The 16540-nt window shown below is 34.3% G+C and overlaps 1 protein-coding gene across 1 annotated transcript; it reads right to left on the bottom strand.

The window, feature by feature from the left end:
- Positions 1 to 10744: 10744 nt before the first annotated feature.
- Positions 10745 to 13298, bottom strand: LOC113492391. The gene is made up of 3 exons (XM_026869872.1): positions 12407 to 13298; positions 11357 to 11547; positions 10745 to 10971 (listed from the first exon to the last, which is right to left on the bottom strand). The coding sequence occupies exons 1-3, from the start codon at positions 12582 to 12584 to the stop codon at positions 10792 to 10794; spliced, it is 549 nt and encodes a 182-aa protein (XP_026725673.1). The 5' UTR covers positions 12585 to 13298; the 3' UTR covers positions 10745 to 10791.
- Between the last annotated feature and the right edge of the window lie 3242 nt (positions 13299 to 16540).

Raw genomic sequence — 16540 nt, 5'->3', positions numbered from 1 at the left:
AATACCAAATTAAAACTGAAGTAAAGCAATGATTGCTTCGTACATTCGAAATGACTATAGCCAGAAGAAAAAAATCAAATATGTTTTTTTTTGTCACCCAACCGATTGCTACGGCTCCCTCAGTGACGCTAGTCCGACTCGTACTTGACCGGTTTATAATATAAGTAAGCAATGGATTAAGATAACGATTAATAAATATAATAGGTTAATTAAGCTTATAACAATATAATAGTGCATAAGTATAGTAGGTGCACGTGAGCGAATAGCAGAAAATCAGATTTCTTTACGGTCCAGGATTCTTTGAGCAAGGTAAATAATTATAAAAGAATGTGATAATAACAAAAGATTGGTAAGGTTATAATTATGATTACAATCATATCAACAATTTTAACACAAGGCTAGGTTATAGTCTTAATTAAACCTTCTTTATTGTGCTAGAAACAATGTAAAATTGTAAATTGTACTTATCAAGAAAATGTAATCTTTTTGAGTTTGTGTCGTTGTAGTAATTTCAGGATCTACTGAACCGATTCTGATATTTTTTTAACATTTGTGTACCAAAAAATACCTATAAAGGGGTTCAGGTAGTCGTAAACGTCCAATATGCCGAAACAACTAATATAATTCACGAATTTTTACTTAATAACGGTTTATCCCAATAACTGCCTGACTAGCTTCAAACCTAGACGGGGTTCTTGATCATGAGCTGAAGCGAGGGCGGAGTCATGATTAGAACCCTTTATGAAGGATTCTGATTGGATCCGAAACATTTCAATTGAAATCTGCAAAACATATTCTTAAATAAAATAAATAATTCTGAATCCTCCTCACAAAATCATTTAGACTTTAAAATGCTCTCATCTTAAATTACATTATAAGTACGTTTACCTCAAAATTGTGTAATAGCTTAGTTGTGTACCTCACAAAGGGGTATCTCACGTCGTTAGCACACAATAATACAATTATCCCGGGATAGTAATGAAGGTTAGCCCGGTGTATTAATGTAGATAATGTTCGGGGAATTTTAGGTATTTCACACATTCTAGGCCTTAATAATCTTGTGTATTTAATGTTGTAAGTTATGATTTTTTTTTTGTAGTACTTACGATTTCTAAATCAGAGCTCTATTATGAGTTCATCACGCTCATGATTAAGGACTCCGAATAGATCTCTGGGTCTCTCCTGGTTTTACTAGTAAACTCTTTGGAAGTGTACGTTAAACTCAAGTTAAAATCCAAGACACTTCGTATCACCCGCCCTACACAGCTTCCTCAGCGCGCTGCTAGTTTTTTAATTATGACACAAAACAGCACCACTCTTACTGTGTTAGACCGAAGGTGGTGACACGTCACAAGACACGATGTCATAATATATAACTCTCTCCCAATTTTCTCCCCAAAGTCCTCCTTTTTATTGCCTTCTGCAGGCAGTCCTACACAACTACAGATCTATGTACTTATACCTGTTATAACACGGTATTCAAGATGAAAGTCGTATAAAAGCGGTGGAACCCGTCAAGCTCGGTGTCGAAGAAATGAATATTGATCACTCTTGTGCACTGGGGTTTTACGAATACAGAATATTTTATACTTTTCTTGCCAGTCGGTCAAGTCACACTTCAGACACTGACCTTATTTTAAAAGCGGTTTTTTATATTAAATAACCTATTTTTTGTATCTTTTTCTGAACAGATTGAATTGCACTTTTGCTGTCTGCCACCCAAGACCTATGTTACAGCATATCATAAGTACTATAGTTTGCGGTATTACATACGTATTTACAATTTAAACACATTATATGTTACTAACTTTAATAGTTACCTGACAGCAGCAAGCGTATCTTAGCCTTAACCACGTGGGATCAGTTTTTACCTATTTTTTTTAATAACTAGTCCTCATACGACTCTATGTGTTTGATGTAGAGTTAAATACCATATCACAAAGAACTATCAACCTACCGCTTGCTATTCAACGTACGTACATTTACATTAGTATTCCCACAAAACCGCCCCGTTTATCAATAAACTACGTGTAACGTGTTTGCATTGACAACAGCGCCAGATGACGCCTGCCCACAGACCGGCACAAATCGATGCAGCCCTGACAATCCTCAAACATTGATTTTGATTTACGTTTTCATATTACTTGTTGTTAGTAAAAGGAGCACTATTCAGTGCATGCTTAAAAGGAAAGAATTTATATTTTAGCCATAGGGCAAAACATTTTTTACTGGTTTCGAGTGTTACCTTTATTTAAACACATATACATAACAACGCCTCATAAATACAAAATAAAGTTAACTACTTTATATTTTGTTTCTTTTTGAGAGGGGGGAGAATTTTAAACTTCAATCATACATAAACTATTTCGCTAGTTTGGTTCCGGACGAAACGCCTGCAGGCGTCAGTCTTCAAGCTTCGGAATAGCATACATCGATATTTTGTGGAACTAAATTTATTAAAACTATACTAATCAGACTAAGTATGTGAAAACTGAACGTGAATAAAAACATTACACACAGACATACACACATAACATCAATAATAGTTTTACTAACAATCCGGTACAGACAAACTTTACAAATACTACACAGACAACAACATCAGGCATCTAAAACTAATTTATATAAATAACTCTAACTGGGGTTGTCACAAACTTTGCCGGATCACAGAACTGCAAGCATTGCTAGTTACCAAACATGAAGTATCAACAATGGAGTATTCATTGCAGAGTACGCTTTGTTCCTCTCCTGGACAAACTTCAACCTTTGAAGGAATTATAGTGTAGCATAACTGGGGTCTACTAATGAAGAGAGAAAGGCCAAAGAAAAGGTAGATAGATTGTAGGAAAAGTGATATGATAGGAAAGGAAGTTAGTGACATCGCCATGAGTGACAGGACAACATTGAAGAAAAAGCCGTACTGCGCCGACTCCAAATAATGCAGGATAAGCAGGAAGGATACATGGGGTCTACTACTAGCTCTTTAAATAAGACTATTTAAGATGTGGAAATGAAACGCTTCAAAGAGGTCTTTCAGCTCGTGTACAGTTCCATCTTCTAAAAGATTTACTTTTGGGAAGTCGTGGTGGCCCCTTAAAAGAAAGACCCGAAGTTCATAGGAATCTTTAGCAGTCAGGATACAATATTTTATTATGACCACATAGTTAACACACTTGCATTTTTTTAAAATTACCATTTTCAACCCATTATAACATTTTTTTTACAAAAACCGTACATGAACGATCAAATTCCGCTTCTCATTTAGAGAAAAAGAAAAAACACTCCATCTCCAAGCTCGGTAGTAGCGGGTTTGCGATTTCAGAATCATATTTGACTTGTCAAATCATACGGAGAAATATTCAAGATTTCATCTCTCATGCGTTCGACGTTCTATCTCAAGCGACTGTTTTAAACAAGAATTTATATAAAACTTCGTGTATAAGCCTTGTAAATCAGCATACAGATTTATCTCCCCGTGTCCTTTGTGCTCAAGAAGCTCATTTGTCTAAACTTAGTGTCGTTTACATGTCTGCCGGGAAACAATGGGTTGTTGGTAAGCGCAGCAAGATACGACACGGGATCCTATTACGAGGAAAACATAACGCGGGAAATGTTCCGCAAAATGCCGCGTTTGCCAATGTTTGTTTATGTGAGATATATGTAAGGAAATAGGATTTTAACTTTGTTGCTTGCGCGCTTGTTAGGGTTCCGTACCCAAAGGGAAAATGGATTTGGGCTGTCTGTCTGCCTGTCAAAAGGTTATATCTCATAAACCGTAATAGGCAGTTGAAATCATATACAATTCAAAATCGAGGTCAAGCAACGATTGATACGTATATAGATTGAATGCATACCAAACGTTTAGTGCGTCCATGTGTGAGTATGACCCAAACTTACCAATTTTATTTGGTAAGTTAGAATAGAGTTTTACTCAAATTACAAACTACAAAAAGTTTTCTATATTATGTACGCCAGTGCCTGTACAAACGCTTACTTAACTTCAGGTAATATGAAAGTAAGCAAATATTAAGTGTACTTAAATGAGCACAGTGTAAAGAAAAAGTCTCGGAAGTAATTCCTTAAGTGTATCAACTCAATGTTATTACGAAGCACTTAAAATAAGTAGACAATATTTACTATCCTCATTTTCATAATAAGATAGAAGTCTACGTAAATACAATATTCGTAATTTATTCATTTCGTAACCTTCGCCAATATTGTGAGGTCTAATTTGCGTCTGTCATTTTCTTATTTTGTACTTAAAATAAAAGTTAAGAGTTTCTGTGAGCCCTCTTTTTGTATGCCTGAGTTTCCTTATAGACAAGCGCCCTCGTGGGAGGAAACAGGTAGTGCCAAACTCCTACTGACTTAACCTACGCAAACAATATTCTTCCAAATAAATGAAAAAGAATAATCATAGGCCAGCACGGGGAGATAAACACATATAACCCAATACATGTGCCAAAATCCTTTAATTAATGATTCTATTTCTTAACTACAACTGAACAAACTTGCCTTCTATAGATGAATCTCAATGAACTGTACGTCTCTTGTTTTAACAAACCAACCGCTCAAACCAAAACCACGCCGTTCCAGAAGCTATGGGCATACAAAATAAACATTAATTTACCTCGAACAGCCTCAATGCTCCCACGAAGCCGAGAAATCCAACTAAACAGAAATTCTGTTAATTATAACGCAGTAGCTTCTCAACTATTACAATAACCTTGAATATTATTCACTGGATTCCTTGGAAACCTGTGCTTGTATTATGATGTCATAAAGCAGAAGTGTTGTGTGGAAGCGAGAGAACGCAATAGTAGTTCATGTAGTGCCATCTGTCTTCCAAAAGGACAACAATTTTACTTCAAGAAGTGGTGATAGGCTCCCAGTACTTAAATCTTAAAGCAAGATTGTTGTAGCTGTGGAAGCGAGACAGCGCACTACGTCGCGCTAGCGGCTTCTCGCTCACACATGTCATGTACATGAAAACAGTCCTGATTCAACAGCCGGTACTACTAACTGCACGGATTATGGTAGTTTTCGTTAAGTTTCAGCTGTTAGGATGCATAAACTGACAACTCCAGCCAACTTTACCTCGATTCTGAAATGTATTAACGAAGTAACTTTGTTTGAAATTTTCTGTGTATTGTATTATTTGTTTTGCATGTAAGTTACTAGGAAATTTCGTGGGTTCATGTCAAAATGACATAAGTTTGTAATCTAACTAGTAAAATTTTAGTAATTATGAAAGTTGTGTGTGGTTTGAGCCGTTTGTAGTTCGGCGTACCCCTATTGCTAGCAAGAGGGTCAAACTGACAGATTATAAAGCTTTTTACATTTTACATACTTAATTATGTACAAAATAATGGTTTTCATTTATTTCTTTGTGCGGATCAATATTTCCGACTAATCGAGGTTGACGAGAAAAAGTCATCATACTAATATCACAAGAGAGAACGTTTGTAAATGTGTTTGTGTGTATGTACTATGTTACCTTTTCACGCTCAGACCAAAGCTCATTATGCCATACATCTACACTAATCTTATTAAGAGTAAATATTTCTGTTTTCGTGTCTATGTTTATATAGAACAAAAGGGCCACTAGTTATATTACAGACATTTACTGTTTAATTATTTTACTCCTGCGAAAATTCGAATAGCAATTTCACACATAAAGCCATTGATATCTGACGAAGGGGTATTTATATAATTATTTAGCATTTTCCCTATTTCAATGTACTTGACTGTCCTTGCTAAAAGAAATTGGTAATCCATTATAATTTCTTACCGCACCATCCATCACTTAACCTCAACTATCACAGCAGTAACAGAAAGACATCTAACTAAAATTTTCCATCGTGGTTCATCAGATACTCATGCCTGGTGGTAGACGGACGGACAGACAGCGGTGCGTTAGTCAAAGGAGTTCCGTTTTTACCATTTATGTATATAGATAGAATATTCTTTCTTGCACACCACATAAGTACAGGATTTTATACAAAATAATAGTTAACATTTGCTACGAAACTTTGAAACTGTAGACTTATTTTGGTCGAGACAGACCTTAGACCGAACATATTTAATAGTATTTCTTTTCATTCAAGGGATAACTTCATGTGAAGAGAATGTGTACTCTGGGGCAGGCCCAACAAGTAGAGGTTTTGTTGAAAACTCAATTGAGATGGGTATCTACCAGGGGCCATCCACTCCTGTTGTTCTAACTAAAGAACAAAAGCACCGAAGTACCTACATATAAAATTATTGCAAATTACATTTTTATTATTAATAACCTGTTCTCCCAAACATTTCGTATTTATAGAAATATCTCCCTTGTATAAAATTAGGTAAGGTACGCACTCGACAAAATTAATGAAACAGTTTTGGAAATCGTCGCAAAGTTAATATTGTCAAGTATTTACTGAAAGCAAATAATTTATAGGATGCTTCCACTCAAATGTTACAAAATTGTAATAAAAACGGCATATTGAAAGATAAGCGAATAAGAAGTCATTAATTAGCGAAATATTGAAGTAAGATAAACATGTCGCAATATTTTACATCTCATTGAGTAAAATATATTTTTTGTCAATTTTTTTTAATTTAATTACTCTTGTTAAGACATAAGTTTTCAATTTACGAAAAAATAATAAATAGTTACTCCTTCCTACCCCGTGTCATATTATATGAAAACAGTTAACAATGGTTTTTCCTCTCTTCAGACGTTTTAGGGTAAAGCTTCTCTACCTTTTTAAATTTGCTAGTTTGAATTTGCTCGACAACTTTTTTTAACTCATGTAAAAGCGTTCCCTTGAAAAGTAGCATTTAATTCACCGTTTGTTTTACAAAACCAATGAAAAAATTAATTAGTATAAAATATACTAAATATATTTCCCTATACGTATCTCCTGCATTTTAAAACAGTTGAAATTAACAATAAAATCTGGGCTTCAGACCAGTTCAGACCATCTTTCACACAATTCTAGAATATCGCTCGTAAATCAGATCTCGGTTCAAGGTATCGCAATTAAAAATAAATAGATATGACCTATAAATTACTCTTTACATAATTCTTAAGCCTTGTACAGTCAGCAATATAAGTCAGTCAACTAGGCCTAATTTCAAAAACAAATTTGTGAACAATCTTTTTTTTTTAAGAATTCTTTACTATGTAACGAATTTAACTATTGTATCACAAACATTAAAATTTTATGAACAAAGACACGAATGCTTAGAACAAGCATTCGTGGAACACTCAAATGTCATTCTTACGCGAGGATCGAACTCAGGGTACGTGGGTCGGTGGCGTGGTCAACACTTGGATTTCCATGCAGCCGAAAAAACGAAAAAGAACAAAATCAAATTTCACCGACTCCTTGTAAAGCTCTTTGTAAATCTTTGTATCATGCATATTAACCAACTTCAAGCTGACTGTACGATGGTGAACAATTTTCCTGTTAAAAACATGTTGTAATTATGAAATTAAATAACCGATTCCTGAAATTGTTCTGTAATGCCGACAAATTGATTTATAGTTGTAAACTATACCAAGGATAGAATAGATACATGTTATTAAGATAACAAAATAAGGTATAAACACAATATAAATAGAACTTTAAACCTGTTATGTTTATTTACATAATAAGGATTAATGGTTCTTTGTATCTTTCTTAAAGATAATAGTAGATCATGGGTGATTCTTCGGAAAAAATACACTAGTTAAGGTCATATCATTATCCTCAGCAACTGGTTCTCTTCACTATGATGCTTAAAATGTTTTAATTCTTACTTCATCTAATAATAACCGTGGTACTTTACAAGCTTAGGTAAAAATAATATTAAATCAAGCAATCTGCAGTATGTAAAGTGTGGTGAGGATAATGATGTTCTTAATTTGTGTTACTTTTTTGCGGAGAATCACCCTCATACTAGAATTGACTATATACTAATATCGTAAACTAGCCGTCGCCCGCGCCTTCGCCCCGTGGGTAGAAGATATAAGTTATGATTTGAACCCTGTTTTTTTCACATTTTCCTATTGTATCTTCGCTCCTATTAGTCGCAGCGTGATGGTTTATAGCCTAAAGCCTTCTTCAATGAATGGTCTATTCAACACAAAAATATTTTTTCAATTTGGACCAGTAGTTCCTGAGATTAGCGCGTTCAAACAAACAAACTCTTCCGCTTTATATATTAGTATAGATTATAGATACGAAAGTATGTGACGATGTAGCTTAAAGTATGTTTATTACTTTTTGCAGTAAAAATACCTGCACCCATAACGATAAAGTTTAGCATCGTTTAGTTCAACTAGCTTATTTGATTACTTTGATTGGCCTGTGTATTGATTAGTGGCGGTGACTATAATAGAGTTCTTGGCTTCGCTTCCGAACCAGACCAAATGTTTAATTGATGAGGTCGATCATTGTTACTATCTAATTGTAATCTAATAATTGCATAGGTTTAATAGTTTTCTTGTTTTGATTACAAGCTTTACTTATTTTGAGACTAGATGGCGTTGTTTGAAAGAAGAGTGGATAACATTGGTAATGATTGATATTCTGAAACGTCAAAACTGACGTCATATAGCCAATGCATAAAACATTGTATTGTACTTAATCATTGACTAGAAACATACCTTTACTATACCTAGATATTCAGTACCGAACATAACCTAGTTTCCACATTATTGAACCTTAATGGCAAATTATAACAATTGAATTCGTTCGCCGGTAATTCTATGAGCAATTAATTTATCTCACATTCCAATGTGTCGAAATATTACATTCAATTACCGGTGTCGCAATTAATTGATAATTATTTAGTATAATACGCAAAGGTATGGTATTACGTACGTACGTTGGTACCTGAAGTAATAAAATTGATAGCAGTTATCTTTTTTGGTACGGAATTAATTGAATGCGCTAAACAAATGCAATGGGGATCTGACTTCATTTACCGGAATAGAATATGTGATAATAGAATTGTGCTTTTTGCTAATGTATGTGGTATTTGCGTCACTTTAAGGTGCATTATTAATTAGATTAGATACCTTATAATATATAGTCTATATCATATAGGCAGACACTAATACTAAGGGTCCGCTGTCTATACGTCTGTTTGTCACCAAACTGTATAACATGTCTTATGTATCGTGAAAGATAGAAAGTCCAAAACTTCCGGTTTTCTGTTTCATAAATTAAAGTTAAGCTATGTTGGTATGGTCATAAACTTGATTGGTGTCTTAGTTTTTTTTTAAATTTGTTTATTCAACCGTTCTTGTCGCCCTACTCTGGACTCTACTTGATCATTTTATTTTACACTCTCATTCGCAGTATTAGTCAGAAGTTGAATAAATATAATTTAATATTTAGAACGAGCCCTGCCAAATTAGGTCTGAGCTAATTAATAACATATTAGACGGCGCTGAGAACACTACGTTCTGAAGGGAACTCAAAGACGTCTCGGCTATTCAGTTAAGCCCTAAGGGCTTCTTGAGAATTGGTATTCGAATCCCAAATTATATTAAACTCCCCGTATGAATATGAATAGTATTACAGCAATTTGACTAAATATTAAATATGTGTTTACGTCCACAAAGTCCCTACTTGTAGTGTAATTTTGTGGCTTTTTTAAATACTTTTCCTTAATCAAAGAAATAAAATCATGAAGCAAGTAATCTGAACTGAATGCAGTAATATATTTTATTTTTTAATTATGAACGTACTTTTATGGTAAACGTTTCGTTCATCTGTATTGCAGTTAATGATCACAAAACTGATATTTACAATGTCTAGAATTATTTTTAAACCGTAAATATACTACCATTTATCGCAAAGTGAAGCAAAGTACTTCGTGACGTAATCTTGTTTGAAAAAAGAAAGTTATTTCGTAGTTACTAATTATATTTTAATGAAAACAAGATTGACACGAATCTTCGACATACCGAATAATTATGATAGTGGCACCAACTACGGTCTTTAAATAGAATATTTATAAGTGGAACGTGTAGTTTTTAGACTGAATTGCTCTAAAAATAATATAAATAGATATAACTTTAAATGCAGTTACAAGTTGAATTTATTTAATCATTTCTAGTTCGCTGCCATTCATTGATAAAATTGTTTCCAAATGGATCAAGTATCCATTAAAACGGGTTGGCTTTTAAGTAAACGGTCCCATTACATGTTTCTATATTTATTTGTGTAATTGAATTGTTAAATAAGTCAAATAGGTATAATATTTGTAAAATTAATATTAATTACCAATAGTGTATGTACGAAAAAACAGACCTTATTTAATTTTGTAGCGAATTTGTTTTTTTTATTTCGATCATTATCGTCCGGAAACTGCCGCCCTTCATAAGCGCAATACTATGTTCATGTATACTTGCCTTTAACTCCCTTAAGCTCTTAGAATTGCATACTTATAAGTTGAAGGTGTACTTTCTAGTTTCAAATTCAATACTTTTTCCAGTTGTTCTCGACTGACTTCATGCACAACTTCCCAGCCTGCTCGTTTGGTTGCTTTTTCTGTTGCGACTGCTGTCATCCACTCCCCAAGCATGGGTACGCCATGTGCTTGTAAAACTTGACGTCTGAAAAAAAAAATTCTATGAACTCTGAATACACACATGACAAACAAGAAGAGCAATTAAAAACTGTAAATTAATTCGGTTACAGTTATTCGAGGACAAAACTTAAATTCAGTAACAATTTTGAACCCTTCAAGAGATAATAAAAGTCGGTATTCTTCAAGAGTAATTGACTATGCAACCAAAGTTTAGTGTTTTTACCTCAAAACCATTTTATGGTACACAATACCATTCCCCTTGTAGTCGTGATGAACAGCAGTTCCTTGTCCATCAAAAAAGTATTCTAAATTATACTTCTTCATGAGATCAGGAACTGGATACAAATTATTCCAATCTCTAAGAATTCTAAAGTAGTTCTTCACCTCTTTTGTTTTAAACTGAAAAATGTTTAAATATTCAGTGCCCAGTATCAGAAACTTAAATCTAAACTTAACACTTGAAAGGCAAGACAGTACATAGCCCGTGCATAGCGATAACTGTGGCGATATCTTGCCCAGAATTTTGACGATGTTCCTTTTTTATCACATAGTACCTAAGCGTTTTATAATAAGTTTGTATATTTTACCATAATTAAGTGTAAAGCCTCTATAATTGTAACCTCCAGTTCTCAGAGGTTGAGTAACATGAATCACATCCAAATTTACTTAGGTGTGAACATGAGCAACACATTTTCAAGTACAGCAATCAATATCTTGTGTGTACATAATCTACTATTGGGCAAATGAATATATAACACACATTCCTAATTACGTTTTTACTTACGTTTGTTAGCATGTCATCTTTGTCAGGTTCTCCCCGTTTTATCAACCTCATAGAGTCACTTGCTATAATTTTCGGCAGAACCTGGTTGTCCCTTTCTTCACAACATATAAAGGTAAAAGCTGATGGATCGGAGAGCTTGTTTCTTAAAATGTCTCTATATTCAAGTAGTGCTTCCTTGCTATCTGGCAAACCTAAAATATTTAATCTATATATACTAGTATATAAAGCTGAAGAGTTTGTTTGTTTGAACGCGCTTACCTCAGGAACTACTGTTCCAAATTGAAAAATTCTTTTTGTGTTGAATAGACCATTCATTGACGAAGGCTTTAGGCTATAAACCATCACGCTGGGACTAATAGGAGCGAAGATACAATGGAAAATGTGAAAAAAAACAGGGCCGTTATAAATCATTACTTATATCTTCTACCCACGGGGACGAAGTCGCGGGCAACAGCTAGTCATTAATAAAACCTTCACAGTTCTCTTAGTAGTCTTTTTATTATATACGAATTTGCTAAATATTAAAAACAATCTAATTTGTGATAGTGTGCAACCTCATTCACGAAACCTCTATAGTTAGGATTCGGGTCAACACTGGCTGGTTGGCAAATTCAAGCGGGATATTTAAAATAGGAAGAGTTAGTTTAAGATTTCAGAAGTCACGAGACTTATTGAACGAGAGTTATTATTAAAACTAGATTAGAGTAATTATTAGACATCGTAAAATAAGGATTTTCGAATGAACGAAGTTCGTTGCAGCGTTTGTTGTCTCCAGCGCGCTTAGCAAGCGGTGACAAGCGGGTGTTGACGGGAAATTTTCCAGAATATCGGTTAGGAATAAACGATAATGAGCCTTGATTAAATGTTTAATAGAAAAACCCAATACGTCGGCCATGCTGACACACCCACACGCCGATATATATGTATATGCGTATGTTATAACCCGTGCATTGTAGTAGAAGTTTAAAGATAAAACCATTAAAAATAGCTTGTAGATGTGCTAAGCAAAAAGAAAAGGGAAGGCAAATACAAAGGCAGATGAAAACTTACCTGAAATGCGAAACGTCAACTCATATCTAACAAAATTATTCATTTGAAATTCAACTAAGTCTTCAATTCGGTCCTTCGGGAGATCAAAAAAACACAAATTTAAAACAGTTCCATCACGTTTTTTCACTGTTGTTCGTTTCATTATTACGTTGGCATTCCTACTTAGCGACCTTAACATTGTAACCGCGTATGGATACTGTACTTCGAAAACCGTACCGTAAAATTAAACACTACTTAAGTTTATATAGGTGTGGGTTAGTGGGGCAAGATGGAGAGGAGGGCAGGACGGGGTACCTATCTCTAAGGTGTTAGAGTTCACCAATTAGGTACAGCTGTTTTTATTTCGATAAGTCGCCATATTGCATTTTAGCGTGCTTATCACGTTTTTACGGTACCTTTCCATAAGAGGAGGATGGTTAAATGGTTTTTATTCAGAGATGATGTGTTTTTTTAATTTTAAAAATAGGATATAGGAAATAGGATATTTTTCTAAATTGATACAGATTCACTTTCAATTAGCTGTGTATCGTGTTGTTGTCTTAAATACTTGAGGTGCTGCATTATTCTAGTCACCAATCGTTCGTTCTAATAATGACTGTCGGGAAAAAATTGTTTATCACTCCGTATAGCAATATTCGGGAATTCAATTTTATTTTTCTTTCGTAAAGGGCGGCTATGTTGTAGACGTCGTAGTCCTAATCAAATCCTTAATGGTATTTCGAATCTACTGGATGTAGACGATATAAACAAGCTTGTTGGCCAGTGTGTCAGTTTGTGTTAAAAGAAAGGATTTATAATAAAAGACGGAAGAATATTTCTAACCTGCAAAGCAATTTAGCGGTATGGCATAGCGCCATCTAGCGGCAAGAAGAAAAACTTTATATTAGCAGGTTAGCTTGGATTAGTTTTAGTTTACTAATCTATACATATAATAAAATTGTAGAAAAGTGAAAACTGTACATTGAATATTTTTCAAAAAGAATAATTGCAGGGTGATCTACGAACGATTCCGATGCCGAAAATATGATTTTTAGAATTTTTGTCTGTTTGTCTGTTTGTCTGTTTGTCTGTTTGTCTGTATGTATGTCCGGAAAGATCTCGGAAAGTACTGGATAGATTTGATTCAAATTTTCAGAGAATATCAACAAGAGGTCCGGTCAACATACTTTTTACTTATTATCTCGCTTTTCGTTACAGGGGGTGAGCAGGAGCCTTTTATATCTATAAACAAATATCAAATTATCTCATAAACTACTGAATATATTTCGTTCAAATTTTGCATGCACCTTATCGTACACATGATACAACAAATATATAAAAACCATAACGCTACTATGCAGGGGGCTTGAGCAGTAAAGTTTTAAATATTTGGACTCACCCGTAACATCGTTTAATACAATTATGAGGAGTATTTTCACCCCATTGAGTAGTAGGCAGCACGGTCATCAATTTACACAAAAAAACATCACGCTATTTATCTTAAGACTTTTGGCAGAGCAATAATAGGATTTTTCGAAAAAAAACATTTCAAAAAATTAGTCATTTTATTCTCTTTCAAGTCTGATATAGGACTACCGCGACTATCTCACGAGTAAAATAAAAGAAACATAAACTAATACCTACGTTTTTTTATGCAATTGTTACCGTAATCAGTACATTCTTGAAAGAAAGGAACTTAAATTATTTTTATTGATGTACTAAAATGACTCAAGTTCAAATGTGGACTGCCGTAATATGATTTTGTATTTATTTACGATAGGTGTATATACCTATGTCTTCAAGATCAAAACATTCGCAGTGACAATCAACCCAAAGTTGCATGTAGTTCACATTGATCTCATCTATAAATATGCAACAATAAATTACTGAACGACACAGTTAATTATTACCTTGGTTCATTTGTAACAATTAGCAACAAAAATTAAACATTAAAAAAAAAGCGTTTGAAACAATGAAATAATGTTTTCTTAAATTTGCAACATTACATAGGCCAAAAGTATTTCGGATAAAAAAGCCCAGAAAACTTGCATAAAACTGCATAGGTATGCAATGTGAAAGATCTGTACGACCAAAGCTATCAATGAATAAGAGCGTACGCTAGACGGATTTTGACATTATGTATCTATTGATAGAACAGTGTCTACTGATACCTGGGATTTTTCAATATTTTAACGATTTGATCGGTCTACATCCGCCATTACAGAGACCGCACACGTAGTCCTTCCAAAAAATCCTTTAACAATTTGTTGTAATCTCTACTTATTTAAAATTTTCTTCTTTCGTAGCCTGGTAAAAACAGGGGAAGGAACGAGACTGAATGAGCTTCTGAGATCCCAAAGCTAAGCTGACGAGGATTAGGAACATATTTTTGGAAATTTCCCCAATAAGGCTGATAATAGCGTGTAGCTATCAGCACTTACATCCGTCATACAATTTCTGGAAAATTCATTTTGGCTGTCGGTATCGACAACGAAACCTCATAAACAAGCTCATGTAGTCTTTATTTTAGTTCCATTTATGCAGCAGGTATGTCGGTATTTTACATCAATGATCGTCAGGTAGGTTAACGAATAAAATACGTAATTTTTCTTTGTAAATTGGTACAGTAAATAGAACTCATGCACATGAAGTCACTTTTATATTCATAATTTGCTTTGTCGTAACATCACAAATTGGACATATCCTATACTTTAGATTTTTATCATTGTCAATTTAAAAAAAGGGGTGTCTGGTATTTTTTTTATTATCACGCTATTTATTTATCACCAATTTAAAGTCAAATCATGATCAAAACACCAGGGGGCCAAGATAACACGTTTACCAACTTTTTTATTTTGGAAATATTCCAAATGTTTGTGAGGAAGATCAGTTTTAATATTAAGAGGACAATCAAACATAACGTGTTTCAGGAAACCGTTTATCTGGGCGCAATTTTGCAAAATCTTATATCTTATGACACTATGTAACATCCACAGTTACCGAGCCCCACTCTCACTTCACCAGCTCCGTCCACAAAAATAATTTGACATCTTTTTTATATCGTCAGAAAACGTCGTGTGTGAAAATAACAACTGTCTAGCTATCACTGTTCCTGAGAAACAGCCAGGTGACAGACAAATGAACGGACACCGGGGCCTCAGTAATATGGTTCTGGTTTTTGGTTTTGGTTGAACAGACGTGCTCGAAAATCATAACCCACCCAATTAGAAAATGGAAAACCCTCGAAAGTAAAACATTTTTAGCAGAAGTGCTAAGACTGAGTTATACCTTCTATTATTTTTTCCTACTTGCATCCCCCCCATTTTTAAACGGCTCGATTTGTCAAACATGTCTAAACGATCACTTGCACATAATTCACGTTTAAATTAAAATAGTTCAATTTGTTCGGAAGCTATGATGTCAAAGACAGACAGGCAGGCAGATATGTCAAACCGCTCTTTTTGGGATTAAATAAGAAAAAGTCATTAAAACATTTGTGAAATATTTGACACCAGGATAGTATCTTAAACGATGAAATGTGTTTGATTCAAACATTTGATAGTCACTGGGCCTCTCAAGATTCATTAGATATAATTTAGAAATAAAAAAGAAAGTTTAAAATGTAAAAAAAAGTGTTTCATTTTCAATGTTGCATTACATTTTTGCGATGATCGTTATTATTTAACTTCATAGTTTTTCACATCTTGAAAATCACGCAGACAAAGTCGCGGGCAACAGCTAGTTTATTATAAAGAGAAAACGAATAGTCATAAGTAATAAACAAGGTTTATTTCGTTAATCTTCAAAAAGAATATAGTGTTAACCGTTATCAAAATAAATAAATTAAGGTGCAGCGCAGACGGCACACTTTTTGTGCGATCGAGTCTGCATGACGCGCAAAACGTCGGCGTCGGTCGCAGATTTTTACAGACTCAACGCACATGACGCACATCTCCGATAATTCTGTCTTCCAGAGCTGTAGGGACAGATTGGCGACTAAAGTGTGCGCCGTCTGCGTTAGCGTTGAAGCAAACGTAATTATTTTACACGGATTTTATGTGCACTGCACAGACTAAAAGTCTGTCGACTACGCTGCACCTCAAAGTAAAACTATTCTGATATTTGAGGCGTCATATTTGCATAAACATGCGGACA

The sequence above is a fragment of the Trichoplusia ni genome, chromosome 3 (genome assembly GCF_003590095.1).
Source record: "Trichoplusia ni isolate ovarian cell line Hi5 chromosome 3, tn1, whole genome shotgun sequence".
NCBI lineage: Eukaryota > Metazoa > Arthropoda > Insecta > Lepidoptera > Noctuidae > Trichoplusia > Trichoplusia ni.
The sequence above is the reverse complement of the archived record's forward strand: the minus strand, read 5'-3'. Positions and strand labels throughout refer to the sequence as shown.

Bases quoted from the DNA above. Each gene is read 5' to 3' on its own strand.
- LOC113492391 (XM_026869872.1), bottom strand. From the start codon at position 12,584: ATGTTAAGGTCGCTAAGTAGGAATGCCAACGTAATAATGAAACGAACA. The intron at 11,548-12,406 runs GTAAGTTTTCAT...TAAATATTTTAG, and splicing joins GTTGACGTTTCGCATTTCAG to GTTTGCCAGATAGCAAGGAA. The intron at 10,972-11,356 runs GTAAGTAAAAAC...AACATTTTTCAG, and splicing joins AAGATGACATGCTAACAAAC to TTTAAAACAAAAGAGGTGAA.